The sequence below is a fragment of the Phytophthora cinnamomi genome (assembly GCF_018691715.1).
Source record: "Phytophthora cinnamomi strain GKB4 chromosome Unknown Contig26, whole genome shotgun sequence".
NCBI lineage: Eukaryota > Oomycota > Peronosporomycetes > Peronosporales > Peronosporaceae > Phytophthora > Phytophthora cinnamomi.
The window spans coordinates 233,308-253,458 of NW_027150959.1; the positions used below are offsets into that span (position 1 = coordinate 233,308).

Sequence of the window (20,151 nt, forward strand, 5' to 3'; positions counted from 1 at the left end):
GGGCTTTCAGCGCACAAAGTGCATTCCAGGCGCGGTCCGCTTGAGCGACCGCGACCTGAACGGGTACACGTCGTTCCGTGTGCCCGAGAGTCTCAAAGAGCTCCGTGCTAGGTTCGTAGCACGTGAGGGTTCAGGCGCTAGCGATGATCGCAGCGCTCGTACTACTTCCGCTGCACCAGCGCGTACTGCTCCTCGTATGCACTCACCATTTCCGGAACGTCCTTGTTGGTGGGGGAGTCTGCGCCCTGCGCAGACTCATGTGGTTTGTCCATTGTTGCAGCTGACACTGTGCAAGTGTCAGCGGTTTTCTGCGGCTGCTTTGTTGCAGTCGTAGATCCTCCCCCACTTAAAGTGGGAGCCATCACTCCGAGTAAACTCGGTAGACGTGGATGCCGCATGGCATTCACGTAGAACGGTGTATGCCCGGTCGACGCATGCACTGAGTTATTGACGGCAAACTCTGCCATCGATAAGCACTCGCTCCAGTATTGGAACGAGTAAGCGTAGCTCTTCAAAATATCGACGAGCAAGCAATCCACGCGCTCGGTTTGGCCGTTCGTCTGCGGATGGTCCGCAGTCGACATTGAAAGCTGGCTCCCAAGAAGTGTAAACACTTCATGCCACAGGTGCGCTGTGAAGCGCGGGTCTCTGTCCGACACGATGTCGGTCGGCATGCCATGGTGTTTGAACACCATGTCGACGAACAGACGGGCCGTCTGCTTCGCGGTTACTTCTGCCGGCACCGCAGCAAGATGTACCATCTTGCTGAAGCGGTCGACGAAGACCACAACACCGCTATTCCCTCCGCGATCCGGGGGAAGACCAAAGATGAAGTCCAAAGACATGGACTTCCAACACTCCGACGGAGTCGATAGTGATTGTAACGGAGCTTGCGCGAATGGCGCAGGCTTTACGCGTTGACATACCTCGCAAGCACGGATGTACTTGCGCACCGACTTACACTGGTGGTGCCAGTAGAAGTCGCGCGTGAGAAGGACGTATGTCTTCTCACGTCCGAGATGTCCCGCGGTCGGGGCATCATGATACTCGTACATGATCCTGAGTCGCAGGTCACGGTCATTCGGCTCGACAACGCGATCCGCGTTGTCGTCGACTGCATTGTAAAGCAGTAGTCCGTCGTGCACACGAAAGCGGTGTGCACGCGCTCGAAGGTGCTTGGGCAGCTTCTGACGGGACTTGTCAGAAGGCGCTGTGCCATAGGCCAGCAAGAGCTTCGCGTCCGCGTCGTGCGCGAACGCGGCCTTCACATCATCCAACAGGGACGATGTGGGTTTGCTCAATCGCATGACGTCAATGGCATTGACGTCAGCAGCTTCTGCGTAGTCCGGCCGACGTGATAACGCGTCGGCCACTACATTCAGTCTTCCGGGTTTGTATTCGACCCGGAAGTTATACTCCGCAAAGAATGAGAGCCATCTCGCCATTCTTTGTGATATGTGTGGCGACTTCACTGCGGTGCGCAGTGAAGCATGGTCGGTGTAGACCACAAATGGTCTACTTCGAAGCAAATACACTCGGAACTTTGCGAGTGCGTATTTCATGGCAAGGAGTTCCTTGTCATGCACCGGATAATTACGCTCAGCTACCTTCAGCTGACGCGATTGGTAGTAGACGACACGATCACGGCCCTCGTGATCGTGCTGCATCAACGCGCATCCGATCGCGAAATCCGATGCGTCACACACTACGTGAAATGGGCGATCTTGGTCAGCCACTGCCAAGATCGGCGCCTCAGTCAAGCCCCGCTTGACTGCATCGAATGCCTTTTGTCAATCGGTTGTCGAATTCCACACAGCTTCTTTCTTAAGAAGCTGTGACAGCGGGCAGATCTTGCCCGCATAAGCCTCCACGTACTTGCACAAGTACGTGGCCAAGCCAAGGAACTGCCTCAGTTCCTTGACACTTGAAGGCGTCGGCCATTCATTGATCACTCTGACATTTTCCGGGTCAGGGTGAACACCATTCTTCCCTACGAGACACCCGAGGACGGGTATCTCGCTTGCCCCGAAGATACACTTCTTCAGGTTTGCGTAGAGCTTATGCTTTCGCATAAGCTCGAGTAGCTTCCGGAGAGGCACCCTGTGCATCTCTACGTCGGTCTTCTCGTCCACAGCCCGGCTGTGGATGAATACATCATCGAAATCGCTCGGCGCGAAGTCGCGCACCGAGCGCAACAAGTGCGACACGCACCTGTTGAAAGTCGCAGGGGCATTCTTAAGCCCCTGTGGCATTACTAACCATTCCCAGAGCATGCCGCTTGGTGTGCTCACTGCCGTGAGAGGGATATCGCTCTCACGCATTAGGATTTGATAAAATCCATCTCGCAAGTCGAGAGCACTGTAAACGGTGCTCCCGGCCATCGAATCGATGATAACATCTTTTCGCGGTATCGGCGTCTGCGCCGGTACCGTCGCATCGTTCAGCTTGTTGTAGGCATGAACGATGCGCCATCCGCCCTGTGGGTTTTGACACAGAACGTCGGAGCACTGTGCGGGGACTTTGATTCCCGCACTTGTCCTGCTTTGCGACGACTTTCAAAGAAGTCGCCGATTGCTTTTACTTGCTCTCGCGGCAGTGGCCACTGCCGCGTGACACAGTACTTCGTGCCCGGCACGAAATCAATCTCGTGCTGAATGCCCTTATCCTGCGGAAGCTCTGCAGGAATCTCTTCCGGGAGTACGTCTTTGTACTCCCTCAGCAATTCGTAATAGCAACTCGACTTCAGCGAGTCCCGACCTTGTTCCTCGAAGCGCTCTCGCTTCGTCTTCGCAACTGAGAGTGTCTTCACTCTCAGTGGTACTTCCCATGAAGAGCTGTCTCAGCTCTTCGCTCTCGCTCTCCGTTCTTTCGCTGTTCGAAAGAACGCAGACCTGCTCGATGCGTCCATCGTGCAAGTCGCGCGTGAAGCGCTTCCAGCTCATGGCTGGAAGCGAAGTCAACTCCGACGCCGTCGTCGGAGGACTAGCGAGTTCCATCTCACGATACTGGAATCCAGTATCGGTGCACGTCAAGACGCTTAGCGTCTCGACATCCGGTGTCACCGCCTCTGTCTGCCCGGCAGACAGTTCTTGTTGAGTCTCGGTCCCGGACCGAGATTTGCGCAGCGTTCTCCGCATGCGCCGTCTTCTTGTTGTGCGGAGCCCGGCTCCGCACAGTTGTTCTTCTGGTCCAGGCCCGGCCGTGGACAGTTGTTCGCCGGCGGACCCTGTCCGCGGGCGCGCGGTATCAACCCCGGCTTGACCGCATGTTCCTTCGTGCAGCCCGGCTGCACGGTAATGTGTTGCTTCGCTGGCAGACCATGTCTGCGGGCGCGCGATATCAAGCCCGGTTTGATCGCATGGCGCTTCGTCGTGCAGCCCGGCTGCACGACAGCATGCAAATTGCGTCAGTGCGGTACGTTTGCAACCGTCCGCACTGTTTGCAGCGTCAACTCCCGGAGTTGACACGCCTTCGTCACCTCGACGCCATTCATTGGCGGAGCCCCTCATGACCGAGGGTGCGTCGGCTCCCGGAGCCGACGCGCCGTTGTCGACCTGACCTCTTCGGGTCAGGGACTGTCCCTTACACGCTTGAACGTGGGTGTTGGTTCCCGGAACCAACACATCTTTTTCTTCCGACGTCGGCAGCATTGCCGACATGGGTCTCACTTGTGCGCGCGCTCGCGCACCTCTTGGGCACTCCGGGACAGCGGCATAAAGCGCTGTCTCGACTGGTGAGCCGCGCTCACCTGCTGGTGCGTGCGCTGCGGTAACAGGGCCATCGCTCTCTGTTCCGCTGTCGCGACCGAAGCGCATGAGAGTGCGCTTCTTCCAGTCTATTACCGGATCATGCCGCGCAAGCCACGCCATGCCCATTACCATGTCGAACTTATCGTCCAGGTCCAGGACGATAAAGCGTTCGACAAACACTCGTTGTTTGTACGAGAAGCGCACGTTCACGACGCGCTTCTCGGTCTTTGCGATGGCACCTGTTGCCAGTCGTACCTCCAGAAGACTTCGAGGTGTATCTACCTCCTCGAAGTCAAGTCTCGGCAGGCTCCGTAGTCGAGCAAAGTTGTTCGACGCGCCTGAATCTGCCAAAGCTCGAAGAGAGTCGCTCGCTCTCTTCGACGTTACCTTCAAGATGACTAGGTTCGGCCTGTCATCTTGTTTCTTGCAGTGAGAGCTGGTCTCACTGGGGGCTGCAGTCCTCAGTGTCGCGTGCCCGATGTCGGCACGCGCGACTGCATTACCAGTAGGGCGCCCCGCGCCTACTGAATGTTCACGTTTTTTGTTGTTCCGCGGTGATGCCTAGCATCGCCACGACGGCCACCTCCAGGGGACATGGGAGCTGTGCACTCCCGTACAAAGTGACCGATCCTTCCGCAACGGAAGCATCGTACATTACTTCCGTGCTGCTGGTAACCAGCAGTTGTTGCGTTCGAGAGGTCCATTGGTTCCGGACCTCCCGTCCTCGCTACCGGGCGCGGTTGCGGCCTCGGCACGTTCACATGTAGTTTAGCCTGCCGCAGGCTAAACTCTTCTTGCATGGCAAGAGTAATCGCAGCTTCGAGAGTACTCGGGTACTCTCGGAAGAGTTAGGTCTTCACGGGCCCATCTCTAAGTCCCTTCATGACCGTGACGACCTTGGTCGCCTCGTCAATTGGATTAGTCACGATATTTGAGACCAAGTATTGTGCGCGCTGCGTGTAAGCATGATCGTCATGCTTACCCTGCTGAAGGTTGAGGGCGGAGCCCCTCGACCGGAACTCGTTTTGCGGGGGCTCAAACGCTTGTCTGAGCTCCTGTTTGAATGCTTCGTACGTGCCGAAGTACGTAGGGTCGGAGAGTCAGCGCCCGTACACCCAACTCCTCGCTTGTCCGCCAAGACATGACATGGCGAACGCGATCTTCGACAGCGGGTCGACGATGAGTCGAGCCGCTATGGCTGTGTCGAGCTCGACAAGCCACCGGAGGAGAGGCTCGCCCTCTCTTCCTACGTAATTACTTGCGCTCAATTTCAATGATTGAACACGCGGTGTCGTCCCTGACGACGCCGTCACTGAGGAAGCAGCATCACGCTGCTCCTTCATGATGAACCCCAGAGCAACACCATGTTGTTCCGGCGGCGATAGCGTACGCAGCATCGTAGCTATCGCCTCTTCTCCTATGACTGTTGACAGTCGTTGGAGGGCTTCCCTCTCTGGGTCAGACAGGTGGGGGCAGTCAGCGCGTGCAACATGCGTTGCAGGCGTGTTGGAGCTCTCCATGGGCACCTCTGTGCTCATGTGGTTCTCGGCTCCGCGTTCGTACACCGCGTACGAACGTCAAGCAGTCGGTCGTTGGACGGACTACAAAGTGCTACCAGGAGTAGCGGGTCTAACTTGACTCGCTGCTTTTGCTTACACGTTGCGCTACGTGTATGAGGAAGCGTAAGTACTTAGTAATTACTTAGGTTAATTATATTTGAATACACAAATATAATTTAAATAAGAAGGGATTCCAAGTGATTTAGATTGGGTAAAATGAGAACTGTATTGTTTGTAAATTGATCTTCCTCCTAAATCTGCTGAAACTGTTTATCATCTATGGAAGGGTTGACAGCGGCTGGCTGTCAGAGCTCCGCCAATATGCACGTCTCTAATTGGTAGAAAGATGCTGCTTTCTACCAATATGATCTTTGGGTAGGTGTGGACCACTCATCGCGGTGGCCCACTTCAATGTATCCATGACCTGTGCAACCATCCACAACGGCGTCCGCCGCGACGGAAGCGCGGACGAGGGCGACGGGGACGACGTCGAGGACACGTCGTGGAACGAGGAGATGTCTACGACAGCAACCCGTGGTCACGCCGGTGCACGACGAGGCGTCGAGCGCGGAGATGACAATGGGCAACAAATGGCAGCGGACGATGAACAACCCCGAGACGAGCGGCGTGAGTCGCGAGACTCGCGATTGGGCGAACCTACACCTCAAGTCACGGACACGGAGATTACGGCGGAGCAGGCGCGCAGTAGGCTTGTGCAGCGACTGCTCGAGGCTGGTGAACACCGCGGACAGCGCGTGACAACGGCGTACGGACTGGCCGTTATTGAGACGCCGAACGGGCAGCGAGTTATACTGCCTCCGGCATTATGGGCACGGGTGATGAAAGAGTCCCATGACTCTGTGTGGGCCGGGCACTTACGGGCCCCACACACACATGCACGCATTGTACAACTGTATTGGTGGTCGAAGCTTCGGCAGGAGGTGAAGCGATGGGTTCAGGGGTGTCAGGAATGCGACAGCCGAAAGACCAAACCGCGCGAGGTCATTCCTTCCCTGAGGAGCATTGGAGGTGGCGACGTGGGAGATCGCTGCGCATTAGACGTGGCTGACGCACGGCCAACCACGGATGGCGGAATGAAATACGTAATAGCTGCCGTGGAGTACGAGACACGATATGCTGTTGCAACAACAGTGCAACAACATACCGCGTAGACGGTGGCGGCATTCTTGATGAGGCACATTGTACTACGGTTCGGAGCTTTTCACGAATTGCTTACGGACGGGGCTCCCGAGTTGACGGAGAAGGCCATCGAGCATCTAGTAGTCATGTTGCAAGCGCAACAGATCAACCCTGTGCCCTACAGGCCACAGATGATTGGTTTGGTTTAGCGGTTCCACCGCACGTGGAAGGACTGCATTGCGACCTATATGCATGATGAAGAGCAGCGAGATTGGGACTTGTGGATAGATTTCGCTGTTTATGCTAACAATAGTGGTCAACATTCTACGGTGTTACTATCTCCCAATGAGCTTATGATGAGGCGGCGCTTACGAGACCCGAACGGCTTATTGAGGCAGGCGAGCGTGGCCGAAGCTGGTCAGCTGACGAGCTATCACCGGTGGCTCTTGACTGCCATGCGGAGCAGCCGTGAATGTGCTAAGACAGCGAGGAAGCGTGAGCAGCAGCGCCAAGCACGGTACTACGACCGCAAAGTCCGACAGAAGAGAGAATTCACGACGGGTGACCGTGCGTGGTTGTACAAGCCCCCGCGAGGGCCCAAAGCAGCGAAGTTAGTGCATCAATGGCTGGGTCCTGTGCGGATCATCGAGGCCGCAGGCTATGACAACTACTTGGTCGAGAGGGAGGACGTCGCGGGCGAACCTGATCAATTTTTAGCCCACGTGTCATTTTTGATTAGCTACCATCAACCTACTACACTGCTGAAGACGGCAGCGGCCGATATTGAAGCCTAGTTGGAGTATGAAGGCTCGCTCGAATGGGAAGAAGATGCAGCGTCGGCAAGAGCGCTTGTGGGAGCAGAGACGGCTGCTATTCGTGCAGCCACGGCGAATCGACCTGCAAAGAGAATGCGAGACGCAATGGAAGGTGAGGAACGAAGCATCGGATCGAGTGAAAGAGTGGTGGAAGTTCGACGACGGCGTAGAAGAAATGCAGCCGGGCAATACGTACTCGAATACGAGGTGCGACCCATACAACGAGACAGAGACGGTCAGCGAGAGAACGATAACGGTGGATGGTGGCTGTCAGTCACAGAGTACGACGCGCTCCTCTAGGCCGGAAGGGTCGTGGAAGACCCTTCAAGTGGAGAAGTCGTGTAACAGATGGGCCCAGCCGAGGGACCCATCTGTGGCAGATGTCGGTGAGCGAGACGTAGGCGGTGACGGTGAGCAGCGACGTGAAGCAAACGCCCATGTTGAACTAGGGCACGGCAATGATGGGCGGCATCGGAGTGGTCCGGGAGCGGCCGGCGGAGCCAAGCGGACGCTCCTGAGTGGTCGAGTTGACGAAAAGTGGCAGTCAGCAGGACTCGGGGTTTGCAGTTGGTACCCAAGGGTTGACTCGACACGGCGGCCGAGGCACGAGACTGCAGGCGACAGCGGCGACAGAACAGAATTTGCGGACTCGAGCACACATCGAGACCGTCTGTAGCGCGAGTTGCATCGCGAGACGCAGCGCGCACGCACACGAAGAATGGGGACGTTAGTCCTCCTGTGATCGAGGGACTTCTGTAGCGTTAGTTACGAAGCCAAGAAACTATCGTTGGACGGTTGAGGCTCACGACGAGGAATTGACGGACAGCGTGGGAAGTGGCTAGCGAGGGCTGGCGACGGACGCGTGATTTTGGGCTGGACGTGGGTTAGTGTCGGCAGAGGGTTGGCATTAGCTTGTGTTTGGTTGAGTTGAGTGTAAAAGAGGTTCTAGTAACCCCACCTTAATAAAATTCGACAGGACACGAGGGTGGACGGTCGGGCGCAGCGATTGATATCGCTGTCGGCCATCTGGGCGTTGGAGACGTAAAAGGTAGACACGGCCGCGCAGCGACGGCTATACGACGCGCTTCACAGCCGAACGAGGTAACAGGTCTGCTTCAATGTGTTGCACAAACGCTGCTGGCGGGTTTTTACAGTATTGGTTCATCCAAAAGCTCAAGACAATGGCTGACGGTTTGTACACTCGATCACCGCCATCGGTTCCAGTTGGATCACGACGTGACAGGACTTCCGTCTTGGGTTCTTGCTGAGGTTTAGAATTTTAGGTTAAGTTTGTAACTCAATTATCATATTTCCCTGTGAAGAAAGAGTGACAGCGAAATTTACAAATTCCTTCGTGATGTACACTAATACCTCACGCGCGAATCAAACGCGCCACTATACGTACATGTAGCAGGCTGCTACTAGCACCATAATCCTATCAGACATACTTTTTCTTGTCGCTATAGGCTAACCTGTAAGTCTCCTGCGTTGCAAAAGAGCCTATCAGGCGGAATCACAATGCATTGAGTTTTATCGTGCCAACAACGATTCGTGCTCTCTTACGCTAGTGCACGAAGGTGCTTGTGCGAGCAACCCCTTTCTCACTCCTCCTCAAAGAACTTCGCCAGAGACTGACCGAACTCGCCATCGAAGAAAACCTCCGAGGACGGGAAGCGAACCGATGGCTTGGCAGGCTTCGCATCGGGGTTGGCGTAGCCCAACGCCACCACCACAGGAATGCTATAGCGGTCGGGAATGTCCAGTACTTGCTTCACCTTGGCTTGGTTCAGGCCTTCGATGGGGCACGTCGCGAGGCCGTGCACCTGGGCGGCGTACAAGAAGGTGGCGGCGGCAAACGTCGTCTGCTTGTATGCCCACGCCTCAGTGGACACGTTCGGGTTGTGCTCACCCGAGAAGAGCTCCACGGCATGAGGGACCTTGTTCACGAGAGCCTCAGGGGCGCCGTTGTCGCGGCCGAGCTGCTGCAGGCGGGGCACGTTCTTGCTGGGCTCTGTAGTGTCACAAACAGCGATCGCATCAGTAACGCGCCAGCATCATCGGGGCTCGACGCGGTAGTGTGCAGTACCGCAATCGGCCGCGAAGACGACGGCGACGGGGGCCTCGTTGATCTTGCGAATGTTGCTGTCCATCATGGCGCCCGCCAGCCTCGCACGGTCCTCAGCCGAGCGCACCACGATGCATACATAGGCCTGCGTGTTGAATCCGGTTGGGGCTCGCTGTGCAGCAGCGACGTTTTTAGTCATAACATAGACAACTGATCCACCATGAGGGGTGACAGATCGATCACCTGCGTGAGCTTGAGGATCTCCCGGAGGGTTTCGGCCGGCACGGGGTCGGACAGGAAAGACTTGCAGGCGAAGCGCTCGCGGATCGCAGCTCCCAGGTGTTTGGCCATCGTGGTATTCGGTGAGTATGCAGTGAAAAGCAAGTTGAGAAGTGACGCCGGAAATGCCCCGGCACTGAGTGCCTGGTACGTAATCCAGTTTTGATTCTGTTAGCGAACCTGTCAGACCCAACAAACATTTTGCACGAAAAGCAACACGCAGGAAATAACCCAGCCCCCAGTGTCTGGTGCGTATTACGCGCTGCGTAATCAAACTTTGATTTTGTCCGCGATAACAACCATTTTTCCCGACTTGTAAAACAGCTATCTGCTGAGACTTTTGAGTGAAATGTCCAGTACCCCAGCCTTCGCTCGTAGAACTCGGGTGAACTGAGCAGACAAACTATAATAGTGCTTCGGCGGACTACTCTTTGAGCACTGCATGCTATTCGAGGAGCCATACGAGTCACCTGGACAACGACGAATGGGACACAAATGCCCTGCTGGGGTCTGACAAATGTGACCCAAATACGGAAGCGCTGGACGGCCAAAGGTGGGGCTGGACATGCTGCTGCCCAAGCGGTTGTCGATGCAAAGTTGCAGACCTCGAGGTGGGCACGTTCATGCGCCGCGGAGAGATTCATCCAGCACGTGGCTGCACAGATATTTGATGAGTTGGCGGCGGGCGGTGACGTCTCGTACCGAGAAGTAGAGCGTGTGCTGGAGACCAAGTGCTAGGGTGGAGACACACAAATTGCTGGTGCATCAGGACGTCAAAATGGAGTGTTTTGAAGGAAGGGTGCTGCCTTTCGACCTGCACGCGGTTGGTGACGCGTGGTGGAGGCGCTGGCACAATTATAGAGGACAGCGCTCGGACGAGACTGCGGGCGACGACGTGGTCAGAGAGAGTTATGGGCTGGAGATGGTCGATGTGAAAATTGGTAGGTGCGTGTCGCGCTGTGGAGTCCACAGCGTTACTCTTTCATGCTCTTCACCGCACTGCTCTTCGGGAACTGCCCGGACGACGAGTACGCACAAGTAATCCAGTCGTTGCGAACATTGGACATGACCGAGGTTGCGAGAGGCTGCCACATCCTTGAGAACGTTCCGCAGGTTATGTTCATCAACATAATGATGATCCTGACGCTGCGCTTCCTCGCCCTTTTAGAGCTGCGCTTCATCAACCACCAGAAGAAGTAGGAGGATAGCTCCTACGCACGCACAGTGCTCATACAATTTCGTATAAGTTCATCCAATACAAGTTTCCGCCGTGATACACTCCTCAACGTTCTCACGTCAGCAGCACTTCTGCAACGCCTGGTCCACCAGTATGTTTTCCATCATTTCATTGCTCGTCGAAATGTTGGCGGACGTCGCGCTCGTCATGAACTTGGTCAGCGCAATTGTCGATGCATCCTGTCGGATCTCCGGGTCCGAGATGAGCGGCGTGAGGTGATAGCACGTAAGCACGCGCGTAACAGCCTCTCCATCAGCATTCGCACCATCCGAGCTCTGCGGTTTCATCAGCACATATCCCTTCAACAGGAAATGCATGCCGCGAACCAGCTCCTCGTCAAACGTGAACGGCTCAAAGTACGAGTGCCAGACTATCACAACGCGATTGCTTTCCACGTATCGCCGCAGCACCTGCTGCACGTAGAATGTCGCGCACCTACCAGTTTTCACATCGACCATCTCCAGCCCATACCTCTCCCTGACCACGTCGTCGCCCACAGTCTCGTCCGAGCGCTGTCCTCTATAATTGTGCCAGCGCCTCCACCACGCGTCACCAACCGCGTGCAGGTCGAAAGGCAGCGTCCTCCTATCATACAGTTCCATGCTCACGCCCTCCCGTATCAGCGGCCAGTGCGTCTCTATCCCCCCTGGCACTGGGCAGTTGGTCTCTAGTACGCGCTCCACCTCTCGGTACGAGACGTCGACGCCCGCCGCCAACTCGTCAAATATCCGCTCAGCCACGTGCTGGATGAACCCCGCAGGGATCTCCACGCGACGCACGTGCTTGCCCGTTTCAGACTCGGAGTTCTGCAGCGACAGCCGCCTGAACAGCAGCTTCTCGACGCTCTTGGCCAGCTTGAACTGGGCCCTGCACTTGTCGCGGAGACGACTGTTCTCCAGCTCCACCTTGAGGCGGCGCTCGAGTTGGCGAGCACAGATGTCCTGCCACACTTTGGGCAGCTCCACGTTGGAGGGGTGACCATTCTCATGCTCGAGGGGGCAGCTAACTGCACTGCGGTTGGTCTGCAACTTCTGCAGTTTGAGCTCGAGACCGTCGGCCTCCGCGCGCAGGCGGCGCAGCTCGCACAGCTTCTCGGTGCGAGCCTTGTTGGGGTCGTAGTTGCGTTTGGGTCTGGTGCTCCGCTTGGTGCGTTTGGGCTGGGAGTTGGGGGCCGCGGCGGGACCGTTAGCCGAAGAGGTGGCGAGAGTGGCCACGAAGGCGATATCGCTGACCAGAGCATCAAGCAGAGCCTTTGGGTCCCATTCCTCGTCGTCCAGGGGTGGTAGAGATGCCATATCACTAGATGGAGGGACAGTGCCAGGCGATGCAATGGCTGGGCCTTCGTCAAGAGAGGGCGGCGCTGCCGCGGGTACTGCGGACTCGTGCTCTTGGCTCGACATTTGTGCCAAGCAACTATTGTTCGTTGCAAACGTTTTGTCGTTTTCACTGGCGCTTATAATAAATCGAGATTGATTTTTCAAATAAAACGAGGTCAATAAAAAGGTCAGATCGATCTAAGGGGCGGGTCGCACCTCTTCTCTTTTTGGCTCTTTTATAGCTAATAAAGTGGAGGTCGGGTCACAGCACATTTTCGCATTTCCCTTAAGAAATTCACATCCAAGTCAGTATAACTTTTGCTCACAGTTAAGCATGGCCAGCCTCACAGAAGCAGCCGATCTAGGAGACGCCCAAGGGGCAACAGTGGAGAGACCAGATGAGCGCATAGAGTGGAGCGATGCTCTCGTGGAGTCGCTGTTGTTCCTCCGGATGCACAAGTACGGCCCTGCCTTCAAGGGCTCGAAGAGCAAAGCGCAGCTGACTGCAGCCTGGACTCACATTCTAGATGATTTTAACGAGGAGAACCGCCGCTCATGCAAAGTATCGCAGCTCAAGAACAAGTTCCAGGGGTTGAAGACCACATTCAACAACATCAAGGCCAGTGAGCCCCAGACCGGCAATAGCACGGAACATCCGCTCGAATATCCTAGCATCTGGCCTACGCTGATCATGTACTTTGGCGATCTGAGAGGGATGGGAAACCGTGACTTCGGTCAAACGGGCTCCATCACCTCGGAGGCTTCACCCTCGCCAGAAGGGCAACCGCGCACCATTGTCACTGAAGGCGCGGCCAACAAACGTCAGGCTCGAAAGCGTAAGATGGATCTGGCGAGCGCGGTGGCGTCGATGGCCGAGTCACTAAGCTTACGATTGAACTCAAACGGGACATCTCATGACGTTCAGCTGCTTATGACCAAGTTGGCTCGAATGGAAGAACAGATCACCGCTCTCGTTGTCAATCAACAGAAAACACTCCAGCTGATGCAAGCCTCCCTTGATGGGTCTCGTCAAGTAAACGCTGCTATATTGGCCTTCATGCAGAGTACTGCTGATAACGCTGTCACTACAACTACACCTGCAGGAACTGCTCAACGCGACAAGCAAACAGGTAATCTCTAATTGCGTCGCGCTTGTCGCGAGCTGGCTTTTCATGTCCCGCCACTTCTTCTGTAGCCCACCATGCTCGGTCGATCTCCATCCAGTCTTCTATAGCCACAGGAGTAAGTGCAGGTGTTCCATCGAGGTCGATGATCCAGTTGTGAAGTACAAGGCAGCCTTTGATGATCAACGCCATGTCCGTAGGCGTTTGTAGTGACAGATCCGATTTGAACACTCTAAACTTGCCTTTGAGCCTTCCAAACGACTGCTCCACCGCAATACGTGTTCTACTGTGCACCAAATTATACCAACGATTGGCTCGGGTCATCTCCGCGAGGATCGGATACGGGGTCAATACATTAGTGAGAAGTTGATAACCCGCGTCTCCAACGAGGTGCGTTCCGGGGAAATGTATCGAGCATCTCGCGGGCAAAAATTGATCGATTAAATACGGATTTGTCGTTTTGAGCTCCGTTGCGTAGCGAATATGCCATGAATCGCTGGCGGTGGTCCACGACACCCATCATGTTAAATGCCGGATACCCGCGACGGCAGTACCAGCCGTCATAGTCCGCAAAACGTTTTACTCGTATTAGGCACCCGTCCACAGCCCCAACAACACCCGGCATGCCACTGACGTGCTCAAACTCACTGCAAATCAGCTCCCAGTCAGACGCCCGCGTCGGTGGCGTGATGGTCCTCTCGACCCAGGTCTCCAGCACTGCAAGCACTTGGTGGATAGACGCCACTGCAATCGTTTTCCCATGGCCAACTAGCTCAGCTGCCTTGTACATGGAGCCTCCGTGTGCTAGATAATTCATAGCGATCGCAACTCGTGTGGAAATGTCCACCTCTGCGTTGCTTCCCAGCGGAGGTAGAACGGTGGCCCAGCTACTCGAAACGCGGCGGCATATCTCCTCAAATGCATCACGAGTGCAGCGTATATGCCGTCGAAACCAGCCCACGGAAAAGACTTGTTGGGACCGAATCATATCCCAGTCAGCTCGCGGCACGTTGTACTGGTGTTGCGGAGGCTCGGGCCACGTGCGTTTGTCGGAAACAACGACGGCAAGCACACATATCGAGGCCGCTGCGCATGCCAGAGTCGTGTCGCCTGGATTCATGCCGAGAGAGAATGACAAATGTTACGATAGATCTGTCAATGCGTGTCTATAGCAGAAAAAGAGACCAAAAGACCTCTGCTACCTCTTGTTGGGAGTGTACATGCAAAAGGAGGTGAGGGGTCGTTTGATTGGCGGGTTCTCTTTCTGCGACCTCTTTTTTTGACTGCGACCCGCCCCTAACGGAAAATGCCAATTTATGCACTGTATTGTGAGTTTCATTCGAAATTGTGATGATGCCCTGAATCGAATCGATTTCACGAATCGATTTCGAATCAATTCAGGCAATATTCAGCCAATCAGAAGTCACTTGCCAGCGTTCTCAGTGTAGCCACCACCCTGGCCGAGCCATCCCAGAGCTGCTGGCCCGCACTCCGTGGAGTTGCTGGAGCAGCTGAAGCCGTCCAACCCGCACCTCGTTAAGTAGTGGTCGCTGCTGGAGGCGCCCGAGCTGTACACCGTGGACTTGTTGCCGCTGCTGGAGTCGGCTGTGTCGCCCGTCGTAAACGTTTTGCCGCTGCTGAAGTCGGCCAAGCTGTCCCCTGCTGTAGCTGTTGGGGTCGACTTAGCTGCACCTCGTGGACTTGCTGGAGCTGTTGGAGTTGCTGTAATCGGCCGAGCTGCATTGCTGCCGCCGCTGGAGTCGACGCGCTGTACTGTTGGAGCTGCTGGTGTTGCCTGCGCTGCACTTTTACCGCAGCTGGAGTTGGCCGAGCTGCATTTGTGGAATTGGTGAGGCTGCCTGGGTCGGCCGAAGTGCACCTCAGATAGCTAACCGACGACGATGACAAGCATTCAGCAAGCAGTCAATGGCCACCACGCGTCGACAAACACCATCATGCATGCTCTCTATGGTTACTTCTACATGGGCCTGTCAAAACAACAACTGGCAACGATCTACAACAAGCACATCAATACCATTTCACACTGGGTCCAGCGTTTCGAGTCTGACAATGACTACCAACGACGTTCTACTAAACAGACTAGCCGATTCACGGTATAGCAGCGAGAGTGGATGCTGGACTTCTACACAAGGAACCCGGTTGCGTTTCTCGATGAAGCGAAAGCTGCATTTGAAGAAAAGTTTACACGCTTTATTTCAATTTCTACGGTGTGGAGGGCACTGCAGCAGCATGGCCTTACATGGAAAGTTCTTGAGCGACGGGCGATGAACATCAAGATCAACGACATTGTGCATTTTACGCTGGAGCTGAGCACGATTAAGTGGTGTCAAATGAATATTCAATTCCTCGATGAAGTTAGCTTTGGCAACAGGGGCATGCTGCGCTCGCGTGATTACTGTTTGAAGGGAAAGAAACTAGCGTTTCGTGGCGAGTTCAATCGGAAGGCACGCGTGTCATTGCTTTGCTTTATCTCTGTGGATGGCCTTGTGGAAACATTCCACACGGACGGGACATTTGACCGCTCCAAGTTTGTTGAGTGCTGTTGTATGCAGGCCCATTCTGGGAAAACTGTGCACCAGTACCCAGGAAGCGGCTCCGTGTGGATTCTGGACAGCGCCAAGATCCATTGCCACCCTGACATTGTCTACTACCTGCGGTCGCTAGGGATAATTCCCATCTTTCTTCCTGCATACTGCCCATTCTACAACACCATCGAGTACCTCTTTGGCTTGATTAAGAAGGCGTTCAAGCGACAATATGTGGAGGGTTCCAAGCAAAACCAAGCTGTTCTCATTGCAAATGTGCTCCAGCAGTTCCAAGACTTCGACATGACCAACATTTTCGAGCACTGTGGGTGGAGTGTTACCGGTGAGTTTAACCCTATGTCGGCTCTGGGGGACGAGTGCGTAAGCACACCGCGAGCTGAGCAATTCGCTGTGAACGACTTGCTGGAGTTTTCAGAGCGAGGTGATCCTGATTATGACGACGAGTGCTCAAGTGGAGAAGACTGAACTAGTGTAGTAGAGATGTAATTTAGCTTTCGAGCTTATTCTGAGCAAGAACTGGTTGTGCTAGTCATGGTCGACGTCCTCTTGATTCGGAATGGCGGCCAACGCGGACGTGACGTCCACGCTATCTGGTTGTATCACTACATCCTCGCCCATTGCCTCAATCACATCCAAATGGTTCTCCAGCATCTGGTTCATCGACACGATGGCTGTCTGCAGCACTTGGACAGTTTGCTCAAAGTGTTTGATCTTTGCCTGCATGCCTTGCACGACCTTCTTCGCCATCTTCACACTACGCTGCACACGCTGCAGGTGTTGGTCGCTCGCGTTTGCTGCAGATCTGAATTGAACGACCAGATTTGGTGGCGGCCCCTTAGCGATTTCTCGATCGTGCTGAGGTCTTGTTTTTTTCAGAATGAGAGAAGCCCACAGACGCCACGACATATCCTGTGCTGTGAACGTACTGCCCCATTTCTCCTTCAGTGTAGTGATCATGAGTTGATGAAGTTCTTCCTTCGCAGCGCCTACTCGGTCAGTTGCAGCAGGACCAATGCACTGTTTTTCAAATTCCGCAAGCTGACTAACAGTTGATATCTCGTTACCGTACTTGTAGACGGAGAACAATACCGATTCATCCTTGTTTTTGGACAGATATCGGCGATCTTTCGCGCTTGTCCATGGATCCAGTACCTTGGTGTTCATCCTCATCGAAGTGTACTTCTCGAACATCTCGATCGCTGGCTCATGCTCATCAGCTTTCCAGGATGGTGGGGTTCCATCCAGAACAGCCAGAGGCTTCAACTCGCGCTGGATGATGTCACAAAGCCTGGTCTTCACCTCGTCCCATGTGTCACAGTGAATTCTGTGCGTACCCAACCGCCCTGCCGATGATAGACGCTGATTAGCAGTGTTCTTCAATCGCACATCGACTGAGAGTTTGATCAACGGATTGTGCGAGGAAACTTCCTCTCGCTGCTGCTCGAGACGTGGGCTTCTCCTCACTTGGTGTGGACTTCGGCTCTGGTACGGCGAGAACCGACGTTTGATGATTTGGGCTGCTTGGTCTTGGTTGGGTGTGTTAGCATCGAGCGAAACGCGTCGAGGAGAGCTGCGCTGCACCGGAGTTGCTGTGCTCATTACTAGAAGAATGCAAAGTGAAGTGCGCGTCCTAAGCCACCTCTGATTGGTCAAAAAGCGGTTCGAATCGATTCTGAACGCTCCTCATTTCTATCCAGGTTCTACAAATTTGGGTGAAAAAGACAATATACAATCGAATTGAACACACTTCATCCTTAGCAAGGTACACAATTAGAACTTCACATCAGTTTCTGACTATTTTCGAAGTTTCGATTTACAACGGGAGACCACCAACGTCCTACTCTGTGTGATTCTTCTCATGCCACCTGCTTGAAACTTTGCTTAGTAAACAGATCTTTGGGTGAAGATGGTCAGACCTCGTAAGTGTCAGGCTATAGTTGCTGCCTCAGGCTTTTCGTGGGGGCTCGTTTTCAGAGAATTCAGCGTCTCACTTCCCAATTTACCGAGTTAAGAACTAGTAACCATGGTTGCCGCCAAAACCTCCAGACGGAGCACTCGCGTCCCGAGGTCCATCACGCTGGGGAGAGTATTACTGCTGATCGCCGATGCACCCAGCAGCGCTATCGCGAAAATCGCCGTAACCGCATCGCTACTGTCTTTGTTGTTCACCACGAGAGTGAGACGCTCTGGCGCCCGCAATAGCCATCGTGAATCGCCGGCGTGAGGCACCAACACCTCACGCCGTCCTGTTGGCGGTCGTGCTCGCCGTCGCCTGGAGACGACGCAGGTGGCGCAAGCGGCGTCGGATGCTGAATCGTCTGCAGACGAAGTGGCACTCCCTAGCAACCCGCCTGTAGCGTAAGCAGTCTCTCGAAATGGTCGTCGCTGCACACGAGACTCAATGCCTCGTTGAATTCAAACCTGCATATGGAAAGACTCAACGACTTCCTTATAGCCGACTGTGCTTGCATAGCACTTAGTGCATACTTCTTAAAAAGCCAATCAATCAAATTGTGTGCACTCCAAGAAATTGCTACTACTTTGACGAGCAACTCACAATTTTGCGACTTACTCACAAACTGGTCCGAAGATCTATTAGGAGGATGCACACTATTGCCTAGACGGAATTTTCGGAGTCCCAAATCGTGCACTCGTCCAGATTTTCCAGAAGATCCTCTTCGACATCGTTGTCATCGGAATCATCGTCGCGAGAGAGCCACTTGCGGCAAAATAGTTCTCCATAGACGTCACGGCGACTGATGTGCCAATCTTGGTAACAGGGAGCGAATCCTGCCGCTGCCGCAGACCGAGTAACAACGTCGTCAGGCACATTTTGATTGATTGACTCCTTCTGCTTCCACCAATATCGGAATTGAGCCGCAGAGATTTTCCACCCGCGCTTGTTCTTGAAATGCGTGGCAGCCCTTGCTGGGACCTATCGGTGCTCCTCGATCCACGTGACGACCTCCTTCTTCTCCGATATGGTCTTGGCGAGACGGGATCCAGGCATGGTGGCGTTGGTTGGTTGGTGCAGGTGCTTGTTGTTGACAGCGAATTGAAAACTGACAATATTTCCGCAGCGCAAGTGCCGGATGTCGTGCTCTAGGATGCCAACGTGAGGTATACTAATTGGCATTGGTAGAATAGGAACTGTATAGTTAACGAGATGATCGGATTCTACAGGGGGTATTCTATTTGGCACCGCAATACTAATTGGCATTTTCCGTTATTTAGGCCATCGAGTCGACCTCCATAGGTACCTGTGATTACTAAGAAATATATTGAAATATTCTAAAATATATTTCTTAGCTCGAACATAAATTCAATCATTCTCTCCGAATATTGAATGTGTTAAGTTGCGGATACTTAGTACACTAACAATCAAAACTTTAAAAAAAGTCGCTTGTAACCGGTCACGTAGCGTATACTATTATCAGGTAATACACGTAGTAGTAAGTTCGAGTGTAGCCTCTTTGTACTGTGCTTTATTTTGCGCGCACTCGTAGATGCACGTATACTCGACACGCGACGCCTAAAGGGCATCACGGAAGGTGACTTCGGACGAGCAGCTGAGGGGCATCGACACTCATTTCAATTTTTCTGTTGTTGAAGTCAAGTACATGTACATACGTCCCTTAGTCGTTTGAAAATGCCACGTTCAATGCTATACGCCTGACTTACTCATCCGTATGTATGTAGTGTCCTATACGCATGGCTTTGAGACATTTTTTAGCATGTTGGATATAACGTTATCGCCTCAGTTTTCCGAACTCTTGAACGCGAGCAGCAGTGTTCGCTTTCGGATGTGTGCGCTTGCTGATACCCAGCGTCTCGTACATCTCGTCGTATGATACCTTGTTGCTATGCAAGGTTTCCAAGCTGGCTTCGCCGTCGACCAACTTTTTCACTGAAGCTTCCCTCGCTGCTAGTCTCATTTGCTTCTTGGCCCGCAAAATCTGACCTACTTTGGTTCTGGACAGCGCAGCCTCCAGACTTTGGGCAACTCCAATCGTGCCACTCTCTTCGTCCACTGCATCATCAGTCACCTTGATACCACGAAGCGATCGTTTGTCCTTCGTGGCCACCTGACCAGTGTGATGCAAGTCCTGGACACTCGGCTTGGACACTTTGCCCTCGGAAGAAGCTTCGGGCGCCGTAAGAGCGTCACTCTTCACGGTAAGCGTGAGCGCGACAACCAGCAGGAGCAACCACTTGTTCATGATGCACTGTAGTCTTCTAGCGAAGGATGGTGTGATGTCCGAAGCAAAATAGAATATGTGAAGTGGTGCCGAGACGCGTT

At 54.1% G+C, this 20,151-nt stretch overlaps 8 protein-coding genes across 8 annotated transcripts; 3 read left to right on the forward strand and 5 right to left on the reverse strand.

Moving 5' to 3' along the window:
• Positions 1-8,864: 8,864 nt before the first annotated feature.
• Positions 8,865-9,679, reverse strand: IUM83_08612 (Nitroreductase family; the record flags this gene model as incomplete). Its single annotated transcript, XM_067932997.1, has 3 exons — positions 8,865-9,274; positions 9,350-9,500; positions 9,572-9,679. The coding sequence occupies 3 exons, from the start codon at positions 9,677-9,679 to the stop codon at positions 8,865-8,867; spliced, it is 669 nt and encodes a 222-aa protein (XP_067794119.1).
• A 912-nt stretch (positions 9,680-10,591) lies between these two features.
• IUM83_08613 (ATP-binding Cassette (ABC) Superfamily) lies at positions 10,592-10,807 on the forward strand (the record flags this gene model as incomplete). The annotated part of the gene is made up of 1 exon (XM_067932998.1): positions 10,592-10,807. One exon carries the CDS (start codon positions 10,592-10,594, stop codon positions 10,805-10,807), a length of 216 nt encoding a protein of 71 aa, XP_067794106.1.
• A 96-nt stretch (positions 10,808-10,903) lies between these two features.
• On the reverse strand, positions 10,904-12,244 carry IUM83_08614 (M96 mating-specific protein family; the record flags this gene model as incomplete). The annotated part of the gene is made up of 1 exon (XM_067932999.1): positions 10,904-12,244. The coding sequence occupies one exon, from the start codon at positions 12,242-12,244 to the stop codon at positions 10,904-10,906; it is 1,341 nt and encodes a 446-aa protein (XP_067794250.1).
• A 250-nt stretch (positions 12,245-12,494) lies between these two features.
• Positions 12,495-13,511, forward strand: IUM83_08615 (uncharacterized protein; the record flags this gene model as incomplete). Its single annotated transcript, XM_067933000.1, has 3 exons — positions 12,495-13,290; positions 13,356-13,402; positions 13,485-13,511. 3 exons carry the CDS (start codon positions 12,495-12,497, stop codon positions 13,509-13,511), a joined length of 870 nt encoding a protein of 289 aa, XP_067794168.1.
• Positions 13,512-14,707: 1,196 nt separating this feature from the next.
• IUM83_08616 (uncharacterized protein) lies at positions 14,708-14,935 on the reverse strand (the record flags this gene model as incomplete). The annotated part of the gene is made up of 1 exon (XM_067933001.1): positions 14,708-14,935. One exon carries the CDS (start codon positions 14,933-14,935, stop codon positions 14,708-14,710), a length of 228 nt encoding a protein of 75 aa, XP_067794116.1.
• Positions 14,936-15,416: 481 nt separating this feature from the next.
• On the forward strand, positions 15,417-16,316 carry IUM83_08617 (Serine/threonine-protein Kinase rio2; the record flags this gene model as incomplete). The annotated part of the gene is made up of 1 exon (XM_067933002.1): positions 15,417-16,316. The coding sequence occupies one exon, from the start codon at positions 15,417-15,419 to the stop codon at positions 16,314-16,316; it is 900 nt and encodes a 299-aa protein (XP_067794102.1).
• Positions 16,317-16,376: 60 nt separating this feature from the next.
• Positions 16,377-17,042, reverse strand: IUM83_08618 (feruloyl esterase B-2; the record flags this gene model as incomplete). The annotated part of the gene is made up of 1 exon (XM_067933003.1): positions 16,377-17,042. The coding sequence occupies one exon, from the start codon at positions 17,040-17,042 to the stop codon at positions 16,377-16,379; it is 666 nt and encodes a 221-aa protein (XP_067794114.1).
• Positions 17,043-19,600: 2,558 nt separating this feature from the next.
• On the reverse strand, positions 19,601-20,071 carry IUM83_08619 (putative secreted RxLR effector protein; the record flags this gene model as incomplete). The annotated part of the gene is made up of 1 exon (XM_067933004.1): positions 19,601-20,071. The coding sequence occupies one exon, from the start codon at positions 20,069-20,071 to the stop codon at positions 19,601-19,603; it is 471 nt and encodes a 156-aa protein (XP_067794249.1).
• Positions 20,072-20,151: the final 80 nt, after the last annotated feature.